At 42.1% G+C, this 24,394-nt stretch overlaps 1 protein-coding gene across 1 annotated transcript in view; it reads left to right on the plus strand.

Moving 5' to 3' along the window:
* The window catches only part of LOC126249493 (dynein axonemal heavy chain 5), an 856,962-nt gene that overhangs the window by 357,064 nt on the left and 475,504 nt on the right, over positions 1-24,394 (plus strand). Inside the window, 3 exon segments of the mRNA XM_049951144.1 lie at positions 2,963-3,442; positions 9,060-9,259; positions 9,383-9,547. Coding sequence (XP_049807101.1) covers positions 2,963-3,442; positions 9,060-9,259; positions 9,383-9,547 — 845 coding nt within the window.

Genomic DNA, 24,394 nt, shown 5'->3' on the forward strand with positions numbered 1-24,394 from the left:
GCTAAGCACTATCTGTCGGCGAATTAAGGGAGCTATAAAGTTTCATTTAGTTGTACATTTGTTCGCTTGAGGCGCTGTTGACTAGGCGTCAGCGTCAGTTGATGCTAAGATGGCGACCGCTCAACAGAAAGCTTTTTGTGTTATTGAGTACGGCAGAAGTGAATCGACGACAGTTGTTCAGCGTGCATTTCGAACGAAGTATGGTGTTAAACCTCCTGATAGGTGGTGTATTAAACGTTGGTATAAACAGTTTACAGAGAATGGGTGTTTGTGCAAAGGGAAAAGTTCTGGACGGCCGAGAACGAGTGATGAAAATGTAGCACGCATCCAGCAAGCATTTGTTCGCAGCCCAGGAAAATCGACTCGCAGAGCTAGCAGAGAGCTGCAAATTCCACAATCAACTGTATGGAGAGTCCTACGAAAAAGGTTAGTTATGAAACCTTATCGTCTGAAATTGGTTCAAGCACTGTCTGCAGCACTTCATCACTGGCCTCCAAGAAGCCCTGATCTTACCCCCTGCGATTTTTTCTTATGGGGGTATGTTAAGGATATGGTGTTTCGGCCACCTCTCCCAGCCACCATTGATGATTTGAAACGAGAAATAACAGCAGCTATCCAAACTGTTACGCCTGATATGCTACAGAGAGTGTGGAACGAGTTGGAGTATCGGGTTGATATTGCTCGAGTGTCTGGAGGGGGCCATATTGAACATCTCTGAACTTGTTTTTGAGTGAAAAAAAACCTTTTTAAATACTCTTTGTAATGATGTATAACAGAAGGTTATATTATGTTTCTTTCATTAAATACACATTTTTAAAGTTGTGTTATTCTTTTTGAATCACCCTGTATATTTACAGCTCCAATTTGACAAGGACGGGACAGGTTGTCGGACGTGGTCTTACTGTAGCAAATGGTTCAAATAGCTCTGAGCACTATGGGACTCAACTTCTGAGGTCATTAGTCCCCTAGAACTTAGAACTAGTTAAACCTAACTAACCTAAGGACATCACAAACATCCATGCCCGAGGCAGGATTCGAACCTGCGACCGTAGCGGTCCTGCGGTTCCAGACTGCAGCGCCTTTAACCGCACGGCCACTTCGGCCGGCCTTACTGTAGCAATCATATATGTTATCACCTCATATAATCTTCTGTACAAAGTGAACTACACTCATGTTCAGAAAAAAAAAACAGAACAGAACACCTTGAACGACTAGCCATACGATGCTCATATTCCCATAACATGTACATTGGTATGTTCTGCAGAAATGATTAGCACTAGAACCATGTCGACCGACGGGTTCAAGGTCAACATCGATATTGCGGCGCAACATCACCTACCTGTAAAATGTGTCCGTGGCTCTCGTTGTTGCTATAAACCGAATGTAATGGAATCCCGTGATTTCAGCAGACGTGCAGGATGCATCACAGACGTATCCGCGAACCGTACAGTCAAATTTAAGGAGGGCGCATTATTTTCATGAGAGAATGTGATGCATACATCCGGGAAATTGCAGATCGGGTGGGATGAAACGTTTCGGCAGTGCAACGGGTTTGTGAAGAATGGTTCACAGAAGCCCGTAGAGCACGACGAGATGGGTCCGGTCGCACCACCCAGACCACCCCCAGAGAAGATCGACCCTTCACCCGAACGGCATTGCAGCACAGATCGGCGTCTTTCTCGACTCTGGAGCAACAATGAACAGTATAGCACATCGTGAATTATAAGGGGTGACAGTCCGTCCCTGTTTATTACGGCATGGGTTGCGTGCGCGTCGACCATTTCTCCACCTACCTTTGACGAATGTGCAGAAAAATGCTAGACGGCAATTTTGTATGAAATGAATGTCACTGGGGACAGGAATGGGATCGTATAGTGTTTTAGGATGAGGCCAAGTTCTGTTGTTTGAAAATGATGGCCGCATTTTAGTTCACCGCAGACAGGAAACGCGGCGTATCCAGGACATTGTGACCAGTATGACCCACTTAATGACATCTTGTGACCCTCGCCATACCCTTTCTGGACAACATCCCAGACACCATTTTTCAGCAATACAACCCACGACCACATGTTGCTGGACGAACACGTGCCTTCTTGGTGTCACAGGATGGCAGCCTTTTGCTCTGTCCCGCCATATTACCAGACTTGTCGCCAATCAAAAATGTGCGGGATATCATGAAATGACGGGTGCAGTGACGTGAACCAGCGCCAACCACTACAAATGTTCTTTGGAACCAGGTGACTGCAGCATTGGATGACTATATCACAGGACGCCATTTGCGCCTTACGGGAGTCGATACCATCATGGATGGAAAAAGTTATCATGGCTCCTGACGAACCGTGCGCCTACTAGGCAACGGGATACATGCTGAACTGAGGTGACTGAAATGCTAATCACTTCTGCAGAACATACTAATGTACATGACCTGTTAATATGAACGTCCTATCTCCAGTCATTCAAGGTTTTCTGTTTCTTCTGAACATGAGTGTATTATAACTATACCATTGATGTCTTAACACTACTCGACCAAACGGACCTGTCTTCTCTCATGGTATCGCCCATTTTGCAAGTACCACTGTAGCAAGTTTTCGCGATGCTGACACGAATGTTATGCAACTACAGTGGTAACAACACACTCATTGTTAGTGTAAATTGATTATTGATGTGCTGTATTGATTCGTTTTCGTAGTTATTTCTTGTTTTGTGGAAGACACTCTTCCGGATTGTTGAAGAAATTTACTTGCTCATGCGAAAAATTTTGTACTGATATGACATGCTTCTTCTGCCGTTGAGATGTGATCGTCCCATGTTGCAATATGCATCAACTTTTCAGCCACTATAGGAGCAGAATAGTTGTTCCATATCAAACATATTGTACGGTCACATATCCAAAACTATTATATTGAGACTGATTCTGAAATGTATGGCAATTTCTGTGAACTCCTCAATTTATGTACGGCAGAATCGCTTCGACGGACTGTGGCGCAAACTGCAGACGTACCAGAGCGGTGAGGAGCTGTTCGGGTTGCCCACCACGGACTATCCCGAGCTGGGCCAGATCCGCAAGGAGCTCAACTTGCTGCAGAAGCTTTACAAGCTGTACAACGATGTCATCGATCGCGTCAGCAGCTACTACGACATCCCGTGGGTCGAAGTCAACATTGAGGAGATTAATAACGAACTTATGGAATTCCAAAACCGTTGCCGCAAGCTACCCAAGGGCCTAAAAGAATGGCCAGCATTCCACGCTCTCAAGAAAACCGTCGACGATTTCAACGACATGTGTCCTCTGCTCGAGCTGATGGCCAACAAGGCGATGAAGCCCAGGCACTGGCAGCGAATTATGGAAGTCACGAAGTATAACTTCGAGCTCGACAGCGAAGGATTTTGTCTGAAAAATATACTGGAAGCGCCTCTTCTTCCAAACAAGGAAGATATTGAGGTAAAAAAATCATTCAGTATACTGTAGTTGATTCTATCTTGTATTTTATTACATAGCGTAGAGTGTGCTATGTTTAGTACTAAGCAAGGCAGTTGGGTCATAAGAGGACAACCGTTATTAAATGACAGAAAATAAACATATGAGGACAGAAGAGGCAGTTCGCAGATTTAGCTTTGTTATTTCAGTCTACGACTGTAGTCGTTACTTAGTATTCAGTTCCCTTCTTGGGACAGCTGACAGTTTACAGAATTTTTTGAAGTAATTTTGTAGTAAATGAGTAATATTTCCACTATTTAACGGTTTGTTTAAGAGATCACAGAAATAATCAAAAGTTTACCATTTAAATTTCCCTGCACAATATATGAAGTCATAAGTAACGAACTTTCGGTTAACCCTTTCTTGGGTAAAATTTATTTTGCGTATATTTGAAAAAATTAAGATCAAAAATTGTCTTCCTTTGTTGTAAATAATACACTTACACTACGAACAAACTTTTAAGCTGACTAGTTTTGAAAATCGGTGAAGTGGGACGTAAGCGTCCCACGGACATAACTAAATCCATTTTTTTTTATATAACTTAGGATCTCCATAGTTAAATTTTTAATTTTAACGGGATAGCAATTACGGAAAAAAGTGTAACAAATAAATTAGTACCAATACACATTTTATCTCCTGAAAAAAAAAAGAACATGAAAAATATCGCATAGAAGTTTTCAGCATAACATTTGAAGATTTCTTTGACATACCACACACCAATGTTTTCTGCATTCTATGAAGTTTTCTGGGACATACAAATTATGAACAAACCAGCAGAATTACTAATGTGAGTAGTAATGTTTCAAAACAATGACTCTATGTGTAAGATAATAAAATTAGTTATTTCAGACATTCTTCGAATGGAGAAGATAGTGATTTGATGCGATTTTCGTGAAAAAGACGCACTGTGTCACCTATAAATACATGCCACCCCATTTGATCGATCACAACCTTCTATATACAGGGTGGTCCATTGATCGTGACCGGGCCAAATATCTCACGGAATAAGTGTCAAACGAAAAAAGTACAAAGAACGAAACTTGTCTAGCTTGAAGGGGGAAACCAGATGGCGCTATGGTTGGCCCGCTAGATGGTGCTGTCATAGGTCAAATGAACATCAACTGCGTTTTTTTAAAAATAGGAACCCCCATTTTCTATTACATATTCGTGTACTACGTAAAGAAATATGAATGTTTTACTTGGACCTCTTTTTGCTTTGTGATAGATGGCGCTGTAATAGTCACAAACATATGGCTCACAATTTTAGACGAACACTTGTTAACAGGTAGGTTTCTTAAATTAAAATACAGAACGTAGGTACGTTTGAACGTTTTATTTCGGTTGTTCCAATGTGATACATGTACCTCTGTGAACTTATTTCCGAGAACGCATGCTGTTACAGCGTGATTACCTGTAAATACCACCTTAATGCAATAAATGCTCAAAATGGTGTCTGCCAACCTCAATGCATTTGGCAATACGTGTAACGATATTCCTCTCAACAGCGAGTAGTTCGCCTTCCGTAATGTTCGCCCATGCATTGACAATGCGCTGACTCATGTTGTCAGGCGTTGTCGGTGGATCACGATAGCAACTATCCTTTAACTTTCCCCACAGAAAGAAATCCGGGGACGTCAGATCCGGTGAACGCCCGGGCCATGGTATGGTACTTCGACGACCTATCCACCTGTCATGAAATATGCTATTGAATAACGCTTCAACCGCATGCAAGCTATGTGCCGGACATCCATCATGTTGGAAGTACATCGCCATTCTGTCATGCAGTGAAACATCTTGTAGTAACATTGGTAGAACATTACGTAGGAAATCAGCATACATTGCACCATTTAGATTGCCATTGATAAAATGGGGGCCAGTTATCCTTCCTCCCATAATGCCGCACTATACATTAACCCGTCAAGGTCGCTGATGTTCGTTCCACTTGTCGCAGCCATCGTACCACTTGTCGCAGCCATCGTGGATTTTCCGTTGCCCAATAGTGCATATTATACCGGTTTATGTTACCGCCGTTGGTGAATGACGCTTCGTCGCTAAATAGAACGCGTGCAAAAAATCTGTCATCGTCCCGTAACTTCTCTTGTGCCCAGTGGCAGAACTGAACATGACGTTCAAAGTCGTCGCCATGCAATACCTGGTGCATAGAAATATGGTACGGGTGCAATCGATGTTGATGTAGCATTCTCAATACCGACGTTTTTGAGATTCCCGATTCTCGCGCAATTTGTCTGCTACTGATGTGCGGATTAGCCGCGACAGCAGCTAAAACACCTACTTGGGCATCATCATTTGTTGCAGGTCGAGGTTGACGTTTCACATGTGGCTGAACACTTCCTGTTTCCTTAAATAACGTAACTATCCGGCGAACGGTCCGGACACTTGGATGGTGTCGTCCAGGATACCGACCAGCATACATAGAGCACGCCCGTTGGGCATTTTGATCACAATAGCTATACATCAAAACGATATCGACGTTTTCCGCAATTGGTAAACGGTCCATTTTAACACGGGTAATGTATCATGAAGCAAATACCGCCCGCTCTGGCGGAGTGTTACGTGATACCACGTACTCATACGTTTGTGACTATTACAGCGCCATCTATCACAAAGTGAAAAAAGTGGTCCAACTAAAACATTCATATTTCATTTCGTACTACATGAATATTTAATTAAAAATAGGGGTTCCTATTTTAAAAAATGGCTCTGAGCACTATGGGACTCAACTGCTGAGGTCATTAGTCCCCTAGAACTTAGAACTAGTTAAACCTAACTAACCTAAGGACATCACAAACATCCATGCCCGAGGCAGGATTCGAACCTGCGACCGTAGCGGTCTTGCGGTTCCAGACTGCAGCGCCTTTAACCGCACGGCCACTTCGGCCGGCGTTCCTATTTTAAAAAAAACGCAGTTGATATCCGTTTGACCTATGACAGCGCCATCTAGCGGGCCAACCATAGCGCCATCTGGTTCCCCCTTCAAGCTAGACGAGTGTCGTTCTTTGTAGTTTTTTCGTTTGATGCTTATTTCGTGAGATATTCGGCTCGGTCACTATCAATGGACCACCCTGTATATCCACCCCGTGATCCGTAGTATTTTTCCCAAGTTGAGGAAGCACTTCACTACATACTAATATTAGACATCCCAAGCTTAAAACTTCGTCTTACTTTAGTGGGACATACGTGGTCTATCAACTACGAAAGGGTTAATGAGGTAGTACTCTTTCATTCATGTAAAAGCGTCATCACATTAAAACCTTCTATAACAGTACAATTGTATGGTAGAATAATGAATGGCAAAGAATTATATTGTTTTCATATTATCCATTTCTGTCATTGTTTCTTCCGTGACTGTATTACTTTTGTAAAATAAAGAGTAACCACCTTCAGTCACAATCGTGATTTTATTTCAATTCACGTTGGATTTCGAGCCCTGGGGGCTCATCTTCAGGTACTTCGACAGTCTACATTGTTTTTTTTTCGGATTTAGGTTAATTATGGTCCTGGTAAGATTACAGGGGTATATTACAAAGTGGCACATTGTGAATATAAGTTTACAAAACTAATACTTAGTTACTGTTTCCCGTGGTGGATATATGATTTTGAAGCACAGTATGAGTAAACATGTTTATGTAATATACTGATGAGCCAAAACATTGTGACCACTGCCCACGGTAAGGTTGAATGCCTACTGGTGATGTTGCGGGCACGTGACGCAGGAAGGAAAGAATGTAAGCGGAAGAGGTACTGACCGCAGATTCGGAAATCCACTGATATAAACGATTCTGACAAAAGGTACGTTGTTCTGGCACTGCGGCTGGAAACGAGAATCTCTGAAACGGTGAAGCAAGTCCGCTGTTTGGGTGCTACTGTAGTGAGCACCTATGGAAAGTGGTTGAACAAAGTTGAAACAACGAGTGGAAGGTATGGTATTGGACGTACACGTCTCATCACAAAACTTAGAGGTTGGAGGATCCCCCACTCTGTAATCCAGGATAGGTAGAGATCTGTGGCAGATCTCTCGACAGAGTACAATGCTGGTGCACACACAAGTTTTTCGGAGCACACCGTTCAAAGGCCAGTGTAGAACATGGAGCTCCACATCACACGACACGTACGTGTTCCCGTAGTGACCCAACGACCTAATGACATCGTCAGTTACCATCGCAGTGGGCATAGTATCATTGAGCTTCCACCGTGATTACGTGTCGCCTGTCTAATGAATCGCATTTCCTGTTACACCAGGTCGATGGTTGGGTCCTTACAATCCGTCGCACAGGCGAATGGCTGCTTGAAACGTGCAACGCCGAGAGTATGATTATGCTATGGGGTTGTTGTCACCTATGGTGGTACTAGAAGACACCATGGCAGCTGTGAACTACGTGATCATTACTGTGGACCACCTGCATCCCTTCATGATTGAACTCTTCTCCGATGTTGATGGCATCTTCCAGCAGGATAACTCTCCGCGAGACAAGGCCAGAATCGTGCTTCAGTGGCTTGAAGAGCATGATAGTGAACTCACATTGATGTCTTAGCCAGTAAATGAACCTGATCTGTACCAATTGGAACACATATCGCGTGCCAGCCGCATGCCCACAAACCACCGTCCACCGTCCCGTAATTTGCGGGAATTACTGACCTGTGAGTAGACATCTGGTGCCCCACTATCAACGACTTGTAGAACCCACGCCAAGAAGAATCGCTGCTGTAATGAGTTTGAAAAGTGGATCAGCACGCAATTAAACAGGTGGTCATAATGTTTTGGCTCATCGGTGTATATACCCTTTTCGTTCTACAAGGGTACAACACATTTTGCGAACTCAAACCAAAACAAGTCAAAGAATTTCAAATGTAAAGATGCAACGTTTCTACAAATACACATGTGTTAATTATTTCAAAGATGATATAAAGCTATAACATTATTTTATGATGCATCTTTACATTTAAAATACTTTGACTTGCCTTGACTTCTGATTACAAAATGTATTGTAGGACGAACTGTGTATATATGTGCATAAACATATTTACTCATACTGTGCTTCAAAATCATATTTTCACCACTGAAAGCAGGAAGTTATTTTTCAATTTGTCTTAGTTTTGTAAACTTATGTTCACAATGTGCCACTTTGTAACATATCAGTGTAATCTTACCAAGACCAGAATTAACCTATATCTGAAAAAAAACAGTGTGGATTGTCAAAGCACCTGAACATGAGCCCCTGGGGTTCGATATACTTCGTGCATCGAAAATATCACGATTGTGCCTAAAGGTGATTGCTCTTTATTTTACGAATTTAATTGTTCTCCTGCACACTCGTAACATTTACCTCTCAAAAACATCAAAATTCAGGAAATGAGAAAATATTACTGGAAGAGAAGTCACCGACATTCTGACAAGACAGTAATTTTTGTCTGCTGAAAAGAAAATAATATAGAAAGGGCATTGTATACGATACACAATTTATTCCGGTTGACTTTTGGAATTAACTACTCGCAGAATTTACCACTGACTGTGAACGGATATTAGTTAATTCTAGTACTTCCAATGGCATGCGTTCCACAGGATATATGCATCTCAGCAATGAAGGAGAAAGACATTGAAGCAAAACTGCGTCAGGTGACTAACGAGTGGACTGCTCACGAGCTCACCTTCATGACATTTAATAACCGCGGGGAATTACTTCTCAGAGGTGACACCACAGCGGAAACTATTGGCCAGCTCGAGGACAGCCTCATGATCCTCGGCTCGTTGATGTCTAATAGGTGAGTATGAGGTTATGTTAATTATGCACGTAAGAAAAAGAGCAACTTTCCATTCATATTTCGTCGATTCACTTTGCGAATATGCTGTATTGTGTGCCTTAACGGCTACTCTCCTGATTGCAGGTACAACGCTCCTTTCAGAAAGCAGATTCAACAGTGGGTACACGATCTAGGCAACACCAACGAAATTCTAGAGCGCTGGCTGCTCGTCCAGAATATGTGGGTTTATCTTGAAGCAGTCTTCGTTGGCGGCGACATAGCAAAACAGCTGCCCAAGGAAGCAAAGAGGTGGGATTGATAAGATATTTTTGCTTGCCACCTAATTACTAGAATCAACACTTTTATTTAACATCAACACCCAAAATATTTACATATTTATGCAGTGAAAATGGATAAAACATACAAGAAATGTGTAATATCACGAGAATATTTTATTAAAACCTTAGTACAGAACAAAACTTTCAATTAAAATCAGCTTCTGAATTGCTCCATAGCCTATTATATTACCTTAATACGCATTTAAACATACCAGAAACATGAAAAGTTTAATAACAAGGCTCAGTTTACGTTACTTTTCTTTGAAATTCTCTACTACGCTAACAAAAGAAAAATTTTTTCGATGACATCGGTCCACTAAAATGGCCATAATCACGGAAACCGCAAAGGTTCCCTACCTTACATTACGTTTTGGAGCTCCAGGAACACCAAGTATTGCTCTAAAGTCTCTTGGGTCATAGAATGTCGCCGATCAGAAAGAATGTTTTTGTAGGAGTAAAATGGTCTTTACACATCCCAGGGCGTTGATGGTTAAAATTTTAGCGGAGGAAATTTTTCTGGAGTGTCTTCTTCTCTCCCTCTGAGTATATTACAGATAGTAACAAAAGACCAGTACCATTGATTCCTCGCCAAAATTGTGCGAAAAGTATTCACCACTCTCTGACCAATACCACCTCTATGTAAGTCAGCTTGTATTTGACAACAATTTCTAACGATTTGTGCAAAGACAATCCGATAGATTACAACTCTTTAACGTTGCTGGCAAGGAAGGCGATGTTGCTACAGATTCCAGAGCATTTTCGCTTTTAGGTCCAGTGAAAGCATTTTGTGCCTCTCACACTGAAACTGAAGGTTCTCCCGGAAACGAATCAGTCACAGATTTCACCGCTACAAAATGTTTATTATAAAAGCCGACATCCTCAATCTATGCACCCCACTTCGTTAGGACAAGTTCTGGTGGTAACTCTGGGTTCGGCTGTAGTTGTCTACGATACGAGGCTTAGAGAAACATTTTGTTGGTGTGTGAAATTATTTTATTTACTTCTGGGTAGTTGCTGTGTACTTCTTCAGCGATACATTACAGTGCATGGACCAGACGGTTGAAGCGGATTAAATGCGGATAGAATATCCGTGTGGCAGTTTCCACCTTCAGCGTGTAGGCTGCAGCATCTGAATACATAACTAGAGCTTGTTCTTCATTAATTCCCTCAGGTCGTAAAACTTTGAATGATATTTGCATTCCAACACTTCGCAAGAAAAAATAATGGCTTTCAAGTTTCTTCTCCGTTGAGTATGCCAACAGTAAAATTGTCAATGAAACGTCTATGTAAGTCCGTTGCTTCGTCAATAATTATTTATATGTGACGGTTACTTGTATAGCGCCACACCCTTTTCAGAGAGAGCAAAACCGTTTTCCCTTATTGTCACTAATCTGTTGCTTGCAGCACACTATAGAAACGCGCGACATTGACACTTGAAGCTTGTACCTTGGGATGTTCTCGGCAACCATAGAGAAATACCTATAGAGAAATTCATTTGTGGCGTTAGGAAATTTTGCATCCGCGTCAATAAAATATGCTTGTTAGGCGATTTCACTACTTTGTTCTTTGTGTGCACATCACTATATAAAATGTTACTGAAGTTGTGACTTTATAGACACACGAACTGTTTATTGCGCAGAGATCAGTTCCTCTATCAATGGTAAAAGCGTCCCAAGATCTTAACTTAGTTGGTAATTTTGAAGCAACAGATAGCATCGTGAACACAGACAGTCGTCAACTCTTAAGCACTTGTTGCGCTATAACGTGATTTTTATATAAAATTTACTTTGTGCCTTCAGTTTTTACGGTGGGTCGGTTTCGGATATTTTTCTATGGGAGGGGACTACTGAGTGTATGGGGAAACATGAAGGAGGGTAGGAAAGCTGTTATACCTAGTTTCATGCACCATAAAGTTAAAATATGTAAAAACTTGTCGTTATAGTAAAATGTGTAGCAATAAAATGAAATGTATCAACAGTTGCAACATACTTCGTGAATATTTACATTTTTGGCATGTGTAGGAGCGAAGGAAAAAAATATATAATCACATAAAAATCTGAGCCCTGATGATTACAAAGAGTCTACAGCTCCGGTCTTAGTTTCCCAGTGTCGTGTCCCGTACAGCTGCTTTGTTTTAGGATCGTTAATAATTAGTGATGTCTCATTGCAATAGTGAACAAAACACTGAAGTGACAAAAATCATGGGATACCTCATAATATCGAGTCGGACCTCCTTTTTCCGAGTGTAGCGCAGCAACACGACGTGGAGTGGATAAGTCGTTGGAAGTCTTCTGCACAAATACTGAGGCATGTTGCCTCTATAGACGTCCATAATTCCGAAAGTGTTGCCGGTGCTGGATTTTGTGCACATAAGAACCTTTCGGTTATGTTCCACAACTATTCGGTGGGATTCATGTCGGGCGATCTGGATGGCTAAATCATTTTTTCGAACTGTCCAGAACGTTCTTCAATGCAATCGTGACAGCTGCGGCTCGGTGACATGGCGCATTGTCATCCACAATTCCAATCGTTGTTCGGGAACATGAAGTCCATGAACAGCTGCAAATGGTGTCAAAGTAGCCCATCACAAACATTTCCAGTCAACGATCGGTTCAGCTGGACCAGAGGACCCAGTCAATTCCATGTAAACACTACCCACACCATTATGGCACCAACACCAGCCGGCACAGAGCCTTGTTAACAACTTGGGTGGATGGCTTCGTGGGGTCTGCGCCACACTCGAACCCTACCTACTACATCTACATCTACATCTACATCTACATACATACTCCGCAATCCACCATACGGTGCGTGGCGGAGGGTACCTGGTACCACAACTAGCATCTTCTCTCCCTGTTCCACTCCCAAACAGAAGGGAAAAATGGCTGCCTATATGCCTCTGTACGAGCCCTAATCTCTCTTATCTTATCTTTGTGGTCTTTCCGCGAAATGTAAGTTGCCGGCAGTAAAATTGTACTGCAGTCAGCCTCAAATTCTGGTTCTCTAAATTTCCTCAGTAGTGATTCACGAAAAGAGCGCCTCCTTTCCTCCAGAGACTCCCACCCGAGATCCTGAAGCATTTCCGTAACACTCGCGTGATGATCAAACCTACAAGTCTAGTAACCCGCCTCTGAATTGCTTCTATGTCCTCCCTCAATCCGACCTCATAGGGATCCCAAACGCTCGAGCAGTACTCAAGAATAGGTCGTATTAGTGTTTTATAAGCGGTCTCCTTTACAGATGAACCACACCTTCCCAAAATTCTACCAATGAACCGAAGACGACTATCCGCCTTCCCCACAACTGCCATTACATGCGTGTCCCACTTCATATCGCTCTGCAATGTTACGCCCAAATATTTAATCGACGTGAATGTGTCAAGCACTACACTACTAATGGAGTATTCAGACATTACGGGATTCTTTCTCCCGCTCAGTCCGGAGCCGCGCGACTGCTACGGTCGCAGGTTCGAATCCTGCCTCGGGCATGGATGTGTGTGATGTCCTTAGGTTAGTTAGGTTTAAGTAGTTCTAAGTTCTCGGCCCCCCCCCCCCCCCATGAACCATGGACCTTGCCGTTGGTGGGGAGGCTTGCGTGCCTCAGCGATACAGATAGCCATACCGTAGGTACAACCACAACGGAGGGGTATCTGTTGAGAGGCCAGACAAACGTGTGGTTCCTGAAGAGGGGCAGCAGCCTTTTCAGTAGTTGCAAGGGCAACAGTCTGGATGATTGACTGATCTGGCCTTGTAACAATAACCAAAACGGCCTTGCTGTGCTGGTACTGCGAACGGCTGAAAGCAAGGGGAAACTACGGCCGTAATTTTTCCCGAGGGCATGCAGCTTTACTGTATGATTAAATGATGATGGCGTCCTCTTGGGTAAAATATTCCGGAGGTAAAATAGTCCCCCATTCGGATCTCCGGGCGGGGACTACTCAAGAGGATGTCGTTATCAGGAGAAAGAAAACTGGCGTTCTACGGATCGGAGCGTGGAATGTCAGGTCCCTTAATCGGGCAGGTAGGTTAGAAAATTTGAAAAGAGAAATGGATAGGTTACAGTTAGATATAGTGGGAATTAGTGAAGTTCGGTGGCAGGAGGAACAAGACTTCTGGTCAGGTGACTACAGGGTTATAAACACAAAGTCAAATAGGGGTAATGCAGGAGTAGGTTTAATAATGAATAGGAAAATAGGAACGCGGGTAAGCTACTACAAACAGCTTAGTGAACGCATTATTGTGGCCAAGATAGATACGAAGCCCACACCTACTACAGTAGTACAAGTTTATATGCCAACTAGCTCTGCAGATGACGAAGAAATTGAAGAAATGTATGATGAAATAAAAGAAATTATTCAGATAGTGAAGGGAGACGAAAATTTAATAGTCATGGGTGACTGGAATTCGAGTGTAGGGAAAGGGAGAGAAGGAAACGTAGTAGGTGAATATGGATTGGGGCTAAGAAATGAAAGAGGAAGCCGCCTGGTAGAATTTTGCACAGAGCATAACTTAATCATAGCTAATACTTGGTTTAAGAATCATGATAGAAGGTTGTATACATGGAAGAACCCTGGAGATACTAAAAGGTATCAGATAGATTATATAATGGTAAGACAGAGATTTAGGAACCAGGTTTTAAATTGTAAGACATTTCCAGGGGCAGATGTGGACTCTGACCACAATCTATTGGTTGTGACCTGTAGATTGAAACTGAAGAAACTGCAAAAAGGTGGGAATTTAAGGAGATGGGACCTGGATAAACTGAAAGAACCAGAGGTTGTACAGAGTTTCAGGGAGAGCATAAGGGAACAGTTGACGGGAATGGGGGAAAGAAATACAGTAGAAGAAGAATGGGTAGCTTTGAGGGATGAAGTAGTGAAGGCAGCAGAGGATCAAGTAGGTAAAAAGACGAGGGCTAGTAGAAATCCTTGGGTAACAGAAGAAATATTGAATTTAATTGATGAAAGGAGAAAATATAAAAATGCAGTAAATGAAGCAGGCAAAAAGGAATACAAACGTCTCAAAAATGAGATTGACAGGAAGTGCAAAATGGCTAAGCAGGGATGGCTAGAGGACAAATGTAAGGATGTAGAGGCTTATCTCACTAGGGGTAAGATAGATACTGCCTACAGGAAAATTAAAGAGACCTTTGGAGATAAGAGAACCACTTGTATGAACATCAAGAGCTCAGATGGAAACCCAGTTCTAAGCAAAGAAGGGAAAGCAGAAAGGTGGAATGAGTATATAGAGGGTCTATACAAGGGCGATGTACTTGAGGACAATATTATGGAAATGGAAGAGGATGTAGATGAAGATGAAATGGGAGATACGATACTGCGTGAAGAATTTGACAGAGCACTGAAAGACCTGAGTCGAAACAAGGCCCCCGGAGTAGACAACATTCCATTGGAACTACTGACGGCTTTGGGAGAGCAAGCCCTGACGAAACTCTACCATCTGGTAAGCAAGATGTATGAAACAGGCGAAATACCCTCAGACTTCAAGAAGAATATAATAATTCCAATTCCAAAGAAAGCAGGTGTTGACAGATGTGAGAATTACCGGACAATCAGTTTAATAAGCCACAGCTGCAAAATACTAACACGAATTCTTTACAGACGAATGGAAAAACTAGTAGAAGCCGACCTCGGGGAAGATCAGTTTGGATTCCGTAGAAATACTGGAACACGTGAGGCAATACTGACCTTACGACTTATCTTAGAAGAAAGATTAAGGAAAGGCAAACCTACGTTTCTAGCATTTGTAGACTTAGAGAAAGCTTTTGACAATGTTGACTGGAATACTCTCTTTCAAATTCTAAAGGTGGCAGGGGTAAAATACAGGGAGCGAAAGGCTATTTACAATTTGTACAGAAACCAGATGGCAGTTATAAGAGTCGAGGGGCATGAAAGGGAAGCAGTGGTTGGGAAGGGAGTAAGACAGGGTTGTAGCCTCTCCCCGATGTTATTCAATCTGTATATTGAGCAAGCAGTAAAGGAAACAAAAGAAAAATTCGGAGTAGGTATTAAAATCCATGGAGAAGAAATAAAAACTTTGAGGTTCGCCGATGACATTGTAATTCTGTCAGAGACAGCAAAGGACTTGGAAGAGCCGTTGAACGGAATGGACAGTGTCTTGAAAGGAGGGTATAAGATGAACATCAACAAAAGCAAAACGAGGATAATGGAATGTAGTCGAATTAAGTCAGGCGATGCTGAGGGAATTAGATTAGGAAATGAGACACTTAAAGTAGTAAAGGAGTTTTGCTATTTGGGGAGCAAAATAACTGATGATGGTCGAAGTAGAGAGGATATAAAATGTAGACTGGCAATGGCAAGGAAAGCGTTTCTGAAGAAGAGAAATTTGTTAACATCGAGTATAGATTTAAGTGTCAGGAAGTCTTTTCTGAAAGTATTTGTATGGAGTGTAGCCATGTATGGAAGTGAAACATGGACGATAAATAGTTTGGACAAGAAGAGAATAGAAGCTTTCGAAATGTGGTGCTACAGAAGAATGCTGAAGATTAGATGGGTGGATCACATAACTAATGAGGAGGTACTGAATAGGATTGGGGAGAAGAGGAGTTTGTGGCACAACTTGACCAGAAGAAGGGATCGGTTGGTAGGACATGTTCTGAGGCATCAAGGGATCACCAATTTAGTATTGGAGGGCAGCGTGGAGGGTAAAAATCGTAGGGGGAGACCAAGAGATGCATACACTAAGCAGATTCAGAAGGATGTAGGTTGCAGTAGGTACTGGGAGATGAAGAAGCTTGCACAGGATAGAGTAGCATGGAGAGCTGCATCAAACCAGTCTCAGGACTGAAGACCACAACAACAACAACAACAACAAGTTCTCGGGGACTTATGACCTCAGCAGTTGTCCCATAGTGCTCAGATCCAATTGAACCATTTTGATTCTTTCTCCAATTCATCTGCATTAATTTACATTTATCTATATTTAGAGTTAGCTGCCATTCTTTACACTAATCACAAATCCTGTCCAAGTCATCTTGTATCCTCCTACAGTAGCTCAACGACGACACCTTCCTGCACACCACAGCATCATCAGCAAACAGCCGCACATTGCTATCCACCCTATCCAAAAGATCAATTATGTAGATAGAAAACAACAGCGGACCTACCACACTTCCCTAGGGCACTCCAGATGATACCCTCACCTCCGATGAACACTCACCACCGAGGACAACGTACTGGGTTCTATTACTTAAGAAGTCTTCGAGCCACTCACATATTTGGGAACCAATCCCATATGCTCGCACCTTAGTTAGGAGTCTGCAGTGGGGCACCGAGTCAAACGCTTTCCGGAAGTCAAAGAATATGGCATCCGTCTGATACCCTGCAGCGAGGTCTACTGTAGCCAGGGCTAGGTACATGGGCCCAGCAGGACCACCTGGGTGATGAACGCGGAACTGCAGGCTGGGTAGCAGCAGCGGACGGCAGCAGTCCCCAACGGCTCGGAGATGGCTGCAGTACACTGCGTGGCCCGGACCATGAGGCGGCGGCAGAGCGCTGGCTGCCCGAGCTAGGCAGTCAGACGGCGGGCGGTTGTTCACGGCCCGAAGAATACTCCCATGTCTGCGTCATAAATTCGGCGACGACTAGCACGGACTGTGGTGTGCGTCATAGTATGATCCAGGTCTGGACCTGGGGGCTTAAATACTGTTGCCCAGGGCTGAGTTTGCGGAAGAACTTTGGAGAGCTCTGGAACAGAGGCCGATGACTGGGGTCAGCTGTTATCATGCAACTGTGTGGCAGATTGCAGAAGCTTCCTGAAGGATGTTCCACTCCCAGGTCGTTGGCACGTGGGAGCAGTGGTACGAAATTGGCGGTTTCTGCTGCAATGGTGTCTTGGCAGATGCGTTGCTCTGCTGGTGGGCTGTGGCTGTGAGGTGATTACGGTTCTGATGCCAAAGTTCCATGCCGCCACATTTCCTCCTTCCTTAGATTAATATAAACCACCAGATTATTGCTTAAGAATATGGTTCCCAAAAAGTCACTGATTTATCCATCATTGTTTCCACGTTATACATTCTACTGCACAGATTCAGGGTAAACATTTCTTGCTTAACTTTGCCCTTCATTTGCCCTCCTTCTCTTTTTAGATCACACTGTATACATGATCTCACTCTTGCGAAGCTCAACCATGGAGTTTCTAGGCCTTATGTTTTGTTTTACTACTTTGCCTTACTCACAAGCGTTGAGTCTCTGGTCTCGACACGACTGCTGTGGACTCACAGGATAAAGGAAGAAAAGGGTGGGTTTTGAGCGACTCTACGCCTGAGGTGGCACTGCACACTTCCAGGTTCAACACTGTAGCACTTTGTGGTGAAGGGTAGTGCCTCCCCAAATCCCTCATTGTCTTCAGTCACTAAAGTGACTGGGATAACATCCACTGTAAAGAATCTTCAATATTATAGGTAAACATAAAAGTGTGTCCCACATAAAGACAATCATTCTCATTTACCGCCAAACTACTTGTTATTGCAAGTCTGCTCAACTACTTCATCACAAACTACATAATTAACAAAACAATAAGCGTATTGTACCGTGTAACTTCGCTGTTTTCCTCGTAAATTAAATCAGACGCGCTAAGGGTCCACTAACATTGCAAGTAAAATTCAAATGAAAATTCTTTTAACCTATTACCTAAACTAAATTGTTTCCTGTGGCCCCCTATAAAAAAGCTATACGAACGATGAAACAACCATTATATATACTCACAAATATCACTAATAACAAATTAGAAAACACAAAAATTAACTTGCAAGGTCACCTCGTGGTGCTCAGGTGTATGAATGTACAGGAACAGCTGTTGTTACATCCTGCTTCACATGCCTAGTTCTTTTTCTTTCTTTATCTTATTTTCTCCAGTCACTTTCCTTGCCTCTTCAGAAGGGACTGCTGTTAATTCCACTGCCCAACGTGGAACTTACCCAATTTTGCTTTTTGTTATGGGTGCCTTCCTGCCATTCTAGAGCCTCCTTATTCGTATTTTTAACATGATGCCACTTACGTTTTAATCTTTTGAACTTCTTGTAGATTGGTGTAATTCGAAAGGGGAGGGCATTTGTTGGCAGAAGACCGCTTCATAGGGGCACAAGCCAGCATTTTCGTGGATTCTCAAGTTATATGCAGGCATGAAAAGTGGTAGTAATGCAACCCAATCGTTTGGCTACTATTTACGTAGTAACTTAACGTTTTCCCCACTTTCCTGTGCACCCTTTCACTTCTGCCATTCGATTTCGGACGTAGTGCAATAGTTTGCAACTTTTTTATGTTTAATAGTCGCCGTAACTCCTTTAACAACTCAGACGTAAGCACAGTGCCTTGGTCAGATATTTTTGTTTCTGACGTTCCGAATTTCAATAACCATTGCTTAACCACAGCCTTAGCCCCAATCTCCGCATGTTGATTTGGTGTGGCGACCATGACCAAGAAACGTGAGAAATGATCAGTACTTATCCTGGCTGTGTGTATACACCAAAGTCCCCTATTAACCTCATCTTCTTCCCACACTTGTAAGTCAGCTATTAGTGCACCTTCTGATAATCTCACATCTTCCAAACCAGTATTGTCTACACTTATGGGCATTATCCAGCTTCTGTCGACTTCCAACACAAAAGGTAAACTATACCATGTAAAACGTTGTACCTGATCCAGTTCCTCGTCCTCTGGCAAGAGCTCTACTACACACAAGGTATTAATCGGGTATCAGCTCCTACTTTCATCCAAAGCAGCCTTGCTGCACCCTTTGGTACTATATCCTATGAGTCGAGTCCAAGAGACCATGTAAGCAGTATAATTGGCTTACACAATGTCTCTTGTGTTCCTTGCGATCGTTGAATTCTTTCAGCAGTAAAACTGAGATGGAACGATGTCCAACCCAGTTCCACGGCGCGTTGCTGAAGATCGACTTTGGAGTAATGTTTGCCTAGCTTGTCTAGCCCAAGAACGACAGCTTATGCCTACGCCAGTCAGAACTCCCACACACACCTGAAAGTCTCTCCTCCACATTCAGAAATACAACAATGCCGAACCGAGACAGTGAACAATTTTACTACCCACACCACTTAGTCTGCATCACGGCTGTTCAGATTCACCGCACCAAATGCACTCTAACTAGTCACGTAGCCAGCAGACAAATGTCTGGCACTGATTTTTCACAGGGTTGTCACGTGGTCACATTTACCAGAAACGTTGTGCACTTGTCAGACAGCCCCCTGTCCTGTTTAATGCAGAAGTGCGAGTGTTACCCTGATTTCCAGCTTCCATGCACCTGCGACATTCCCGAACCTGTTTGCACATTTGACATTACGGCTTCCCACGCAACCGCGTTTGACCGCTGTAGTGAAAACCTACTCGCTTCATCCTCGACCTAATCACTGGACCCATTTCAACCAAAACTGCTGCAGTTGCTACTGCTTCACCCAAGGTTTTGGTATTCTATGTGGACTTTCCGTGACATCTCAGTTGGTAGAACCCGTAAAAATGCAATAAGTGCCCATTGTTCCGATTCCTGCAGAATGGCCTTGTTGGCACGATCATCATCCGTCAAATCCTAAGTATTAATATTTATTTTCCTCATATCTAATACAAAACTTTCTTCCGACTCCCTGTTTTTGCACTACTCCTTCAAGTTGTTCACGTTAGTACCTAGAAGTATTCTCTCTTCTGTAACGATCTCCTAACCCACACTAAGCGTCCACAAAGGAACTTCTTACTGTGCATTACATAAGTTCTAGCATCTCATCCTGTAAACTATCAAAAAAACAAAAAACATCTTCCTCACATTTGTCTGACAATGAAGCCACCAAGGACGGGTCGAGATAGGCTGAAGTCGACTCTTTCCCTCTTTCACCCCACAAACAATATAATTTCTTATTCTAAGTTTCATTATCAGATCGAATTTTAACTACCTCAGCCATTAAATGTTTAATAGCCTCCCGGGTTGTCACTTTCTCATGGACTACTGCTTACTACTACCATTGCAAGTGTAAAATAAACCCAAATGAAAATAAAGGGAAAGGTAAAAAACACAACCTGTTAGTCCCAAAAAAATAATTGGAATTGTGCGTTTGCTTGAAATCTTGCGCAGATTGCCACTGCTGCTGCGTCGCCTTCGTTTCTGTTTCTGCCCTCTGCTGGTCCACCACTACAGCCTCTAAACGTTGTGCTGACACCAACTGTAACAGGACCTACTTCAAGAAGGTGTGAGTGAGCGGCTCACTGCTGAAGGTGGCTGGAGTTGCAGACGATGTAGGCAGCCGAGCTATTGCCAAAACTTTTTGTTAACAAACGTACATGAACGCAGAGCATTGCATCTGCGGCAGGCAAACAGTAGGTGACGAGTGATGACCAGTGGCGGCTGTTATGTAAGAGTACAGGAGCACCCTAACTTTTGACACATTGGCGATTTACTTCTTATTTTTCTTTGAATGCTGTTCAGTGTAATGTAGATGTGGTAATCCGAAATACACGGTACTAAATGTAGTGCGCTATACTACATAGCTGCTCCCCTAGACTCCGTGAAATTTGGCAGCAGGGTCACGAACACACCTTGGGTTGTGCACATTTTAAGGGGCTTTTCCGCATGCACAACTGGCGTGACGTAATAGCCTTAGGAGCGAAATACATATGGAATTGCTCAACAAAGTGCACTGTAATCGCGTGCACAGTTAGCCCTTGCATTCTCCTACAAGTTTACTTCAATGTCACCAGATGGTAGCACACTACAACAGACTTTTGTCCACCTGGGATAAATCCCGCTGGACGGTAGCTCACTTCTCAGATATTTCAATTCACTCACTACAGAGTAAAATTAGTATATGTGATCTGGGCAATTGAAAGTTTTTCCAAGTGAAACAGAGATCGCTACTTCGGAGTTCTGAATATGAGAAAATTCACTCCAAATTTGTATTTCCATTGCGAATAAGGGAAGAATTTGCGACATCATAGCAACTTCTACTTTCGTTTCATATTACTTTATACTCAGTATATGTTGTTGTTATACTGATAAAAAAACCTATTTTATCGGGATTCTGAATGAGATATAGTATATTAAGTTTTGGATTTTTTAATTTTGTAGTCCATCTGAGGAGCTGAGAACCATAAAGCACGGCATCGTCGATTGTGAGACTGTACCATGTATACATGCTTCTGACATCAGTTGGTATTATGGTGGTTCAAGTTTATCTGTGCTGTAGGCCAACATTGTATATATGAACATTCACGAAAAGCTGTCACAGTTGTTTTGTCTGGTATCTACTTAAATGTTGGATCGAAGATGGTGTGCTTTTGACCCTTACGGTTCTCAGTCAAGTGGCAATGTTGGTAGATACTACTACTTGAATTTAATCATTTCCACAAACGGCAGTTAGTGTTTGGAGTTGGTTGTTAACTGTACAGGAATCTGCATTTGTGTGCAGTGGCAGCATGAACTCTGTCTAATCTGTTTTAAGTACTAAAAGAAAAGAAAATTACTAGGAAAAATTTGTCACAAAGGAAGTACGGCCTCCCAGAGCAGATCCGCTGACTGAGAAAGTGACGAAATCAAATCACCGTGATTACAAGCGAACATTTAATGAACATGTTTACAGTAAGTTAAGTTATTGCGTGGTTACAACGTAAGAATATCTGATTTTCAGTCTGGAAGTTAATTCTTTACCTATTACACGTGTCAGGGAACTTGTATATCCCCCCCCCCCCCCCAAAAAAAATAAATAAAGAGAAATGAAAACTCCCACTTACACAAAAACGCAAAACGGAGAGTAGCGAAAGCTTAAACATTATTCGCTCTTGCCCTAAACTGTACTTACTTATGTACAAAACAGCAGTTCCACAAAAACAATTTTTTCTTTGTTCAGACAGGTTATACATATTGTTATTATTATTTCTTTCCTTTCTCAGACATTATGTCTGTTTAAAAATGGAAAGTAACGCGGACCTTGATCAAGCGTGACTTCCTTTTAACTGCACGGCATATGTTACATTGCACTTAGGAACTTTCGGGTAATTGAACATGTATCAATAATTACAGATTTCTGTAGTTGTATATATATATGTTTGGATGTAGCTGTATTGCGTTGATGTACTGGTGGATATGGTGTGGTATGACTCCTGTAGTTGATAGTATAATTGGTATAATGTCAACTTTATCCTGATGCCACATGTCCTTGACTTCCTCAGCCAGTTGGATGTATTTTTCAATTTTTTCTCCTGTTTTCTTCTGTATATTTGTTGTATTGGGTATGGATATTTCGATTAGTTCTGTTAATTTCTTCTTTTTATTGGTGAGTATGATGCCAGGTTTGCTATATGGTGTTGCTTTATCTGTTATAATGGATCTGTTCCAGTATAATTTGTATTCATCATTCTCCAGTACATTTTGTGGTGCATACTTGTATGTGGGAACGTGTTGTTTTTGTTGTATGGCAAGTCGTTGATGTATTATTTTTGTTACATTGTCATGTCTTCTGGGGTATTCTGTATTTGCTATTATTGTACATCCGCTTGTGATGTGATCTACTGTTCCTATTTGTTGTTTGCAAAGTCTGCATTTATCTGTTGTGGTATTGATCTTTAATAATATGCTTGCTGTAATATCTGGTGTTTATTGTTTGATCCTGTATTGTAATCATGAATCCTTCCGTCTCACTGTATATATTGCCTTTTCTTAGCCATGTGTTGGATGCGTCTTGGTCGATGTGTGGCTGTGTTAGATGATACGGGTGCTTGCCATGTAGTGTTTTGTTTTACAATTTACTTTCTTCGTATCTGTTGATGTTATGTGATCTAAAGGATTGTAGAAGTGGTTATGAAATTGCAGTGGTGTAGCCGATGTATTTATATGAGTGATTGCTTTGTGTATTTTTCTAGTTTCTGCTCGTTCTATAAAGAATTTTCTTAAATTGTCTACCTGTCTATAATGTAGGTTTTTTATGTCGATAAATCCCCTTCCTCCTTCCTTTCTGTTTAATGTGAATCTTTCAGTTGCTGAATGTAAGTGATGTATTCTATACTTGTGGCATTGTGATCGTGTAAGTGTATTGAGTGCTTCTTATTTGGTTGGTATTTCAGTCTAGTGACTTATTTTAGAATCACATGAAGGAGAGCACAGTAGAGACCACCTTAAGGAATAATTTCCGGGATTTTGCACAGTTTCTGTTGTTTCTGGACATGAGATTTTGTTTTCTGCAGCATTTGTAAATATTTCGATTTCTACACATTTAAGTGCTGTATAATATTTTAGAGCTATTTGTAGTATATTGTTAATTCTTCAGTCATAGAATTTTATGGAAGGTAATTTTGTACATATTTTTAAAACTAGTTATATAAAGTGTCGACAGTAAACCTATAATTCGTCGGTCATGCACCATCTTATACCTTGAAACTGAAGGTCTTTTACCATGGAATATGGGATGTTTGCAAATTAACTGGGATTCGTTAATTTCTAAACAATTTTCCTCTCTTGAAAATGGAGATTTGTGATAGGTTCTAATGGCTTCAATTTCACAATGTTTTTAACTTGTAACTTGTTTTTTATAATACTCTACTGGGCATTAAAATTGCTACACCACGAGGATGACGTTCTACATACGCGAAATTTAACCGACAGGAAGAAGGTGCTGTGATATGCAAATGATTAGCTTCTCAGAGCATTCACACAAGGTTGGCGCCGGTGGCGACACCTACAACGTGCTGACATGAGGAAAGTTTCCAACCGATTTCTCATACACAAACAGCAGTTGACCGGCGTTGCCTGGTGAAACGTTGTTGTGATGCCTCGTGTAAGGAGGA

The sequence above is a fragment of the Schistocerca nitens genome, chromosome 3 (genome assembly GCF_023898315.1).
Source record: "Schistocerca nitens isolate TAMUIC-IGC-003100 chromosome 3, iqSchNite1.1, whole genome shotgun sequence".
NCBI classification, from domain to species: domain Eukaryota; kingdom Metazoa; phylum Arthropoda; class Insecta; order Orthoptera; family Acrididae; genus Schistocerca; species Schistocerca nitens.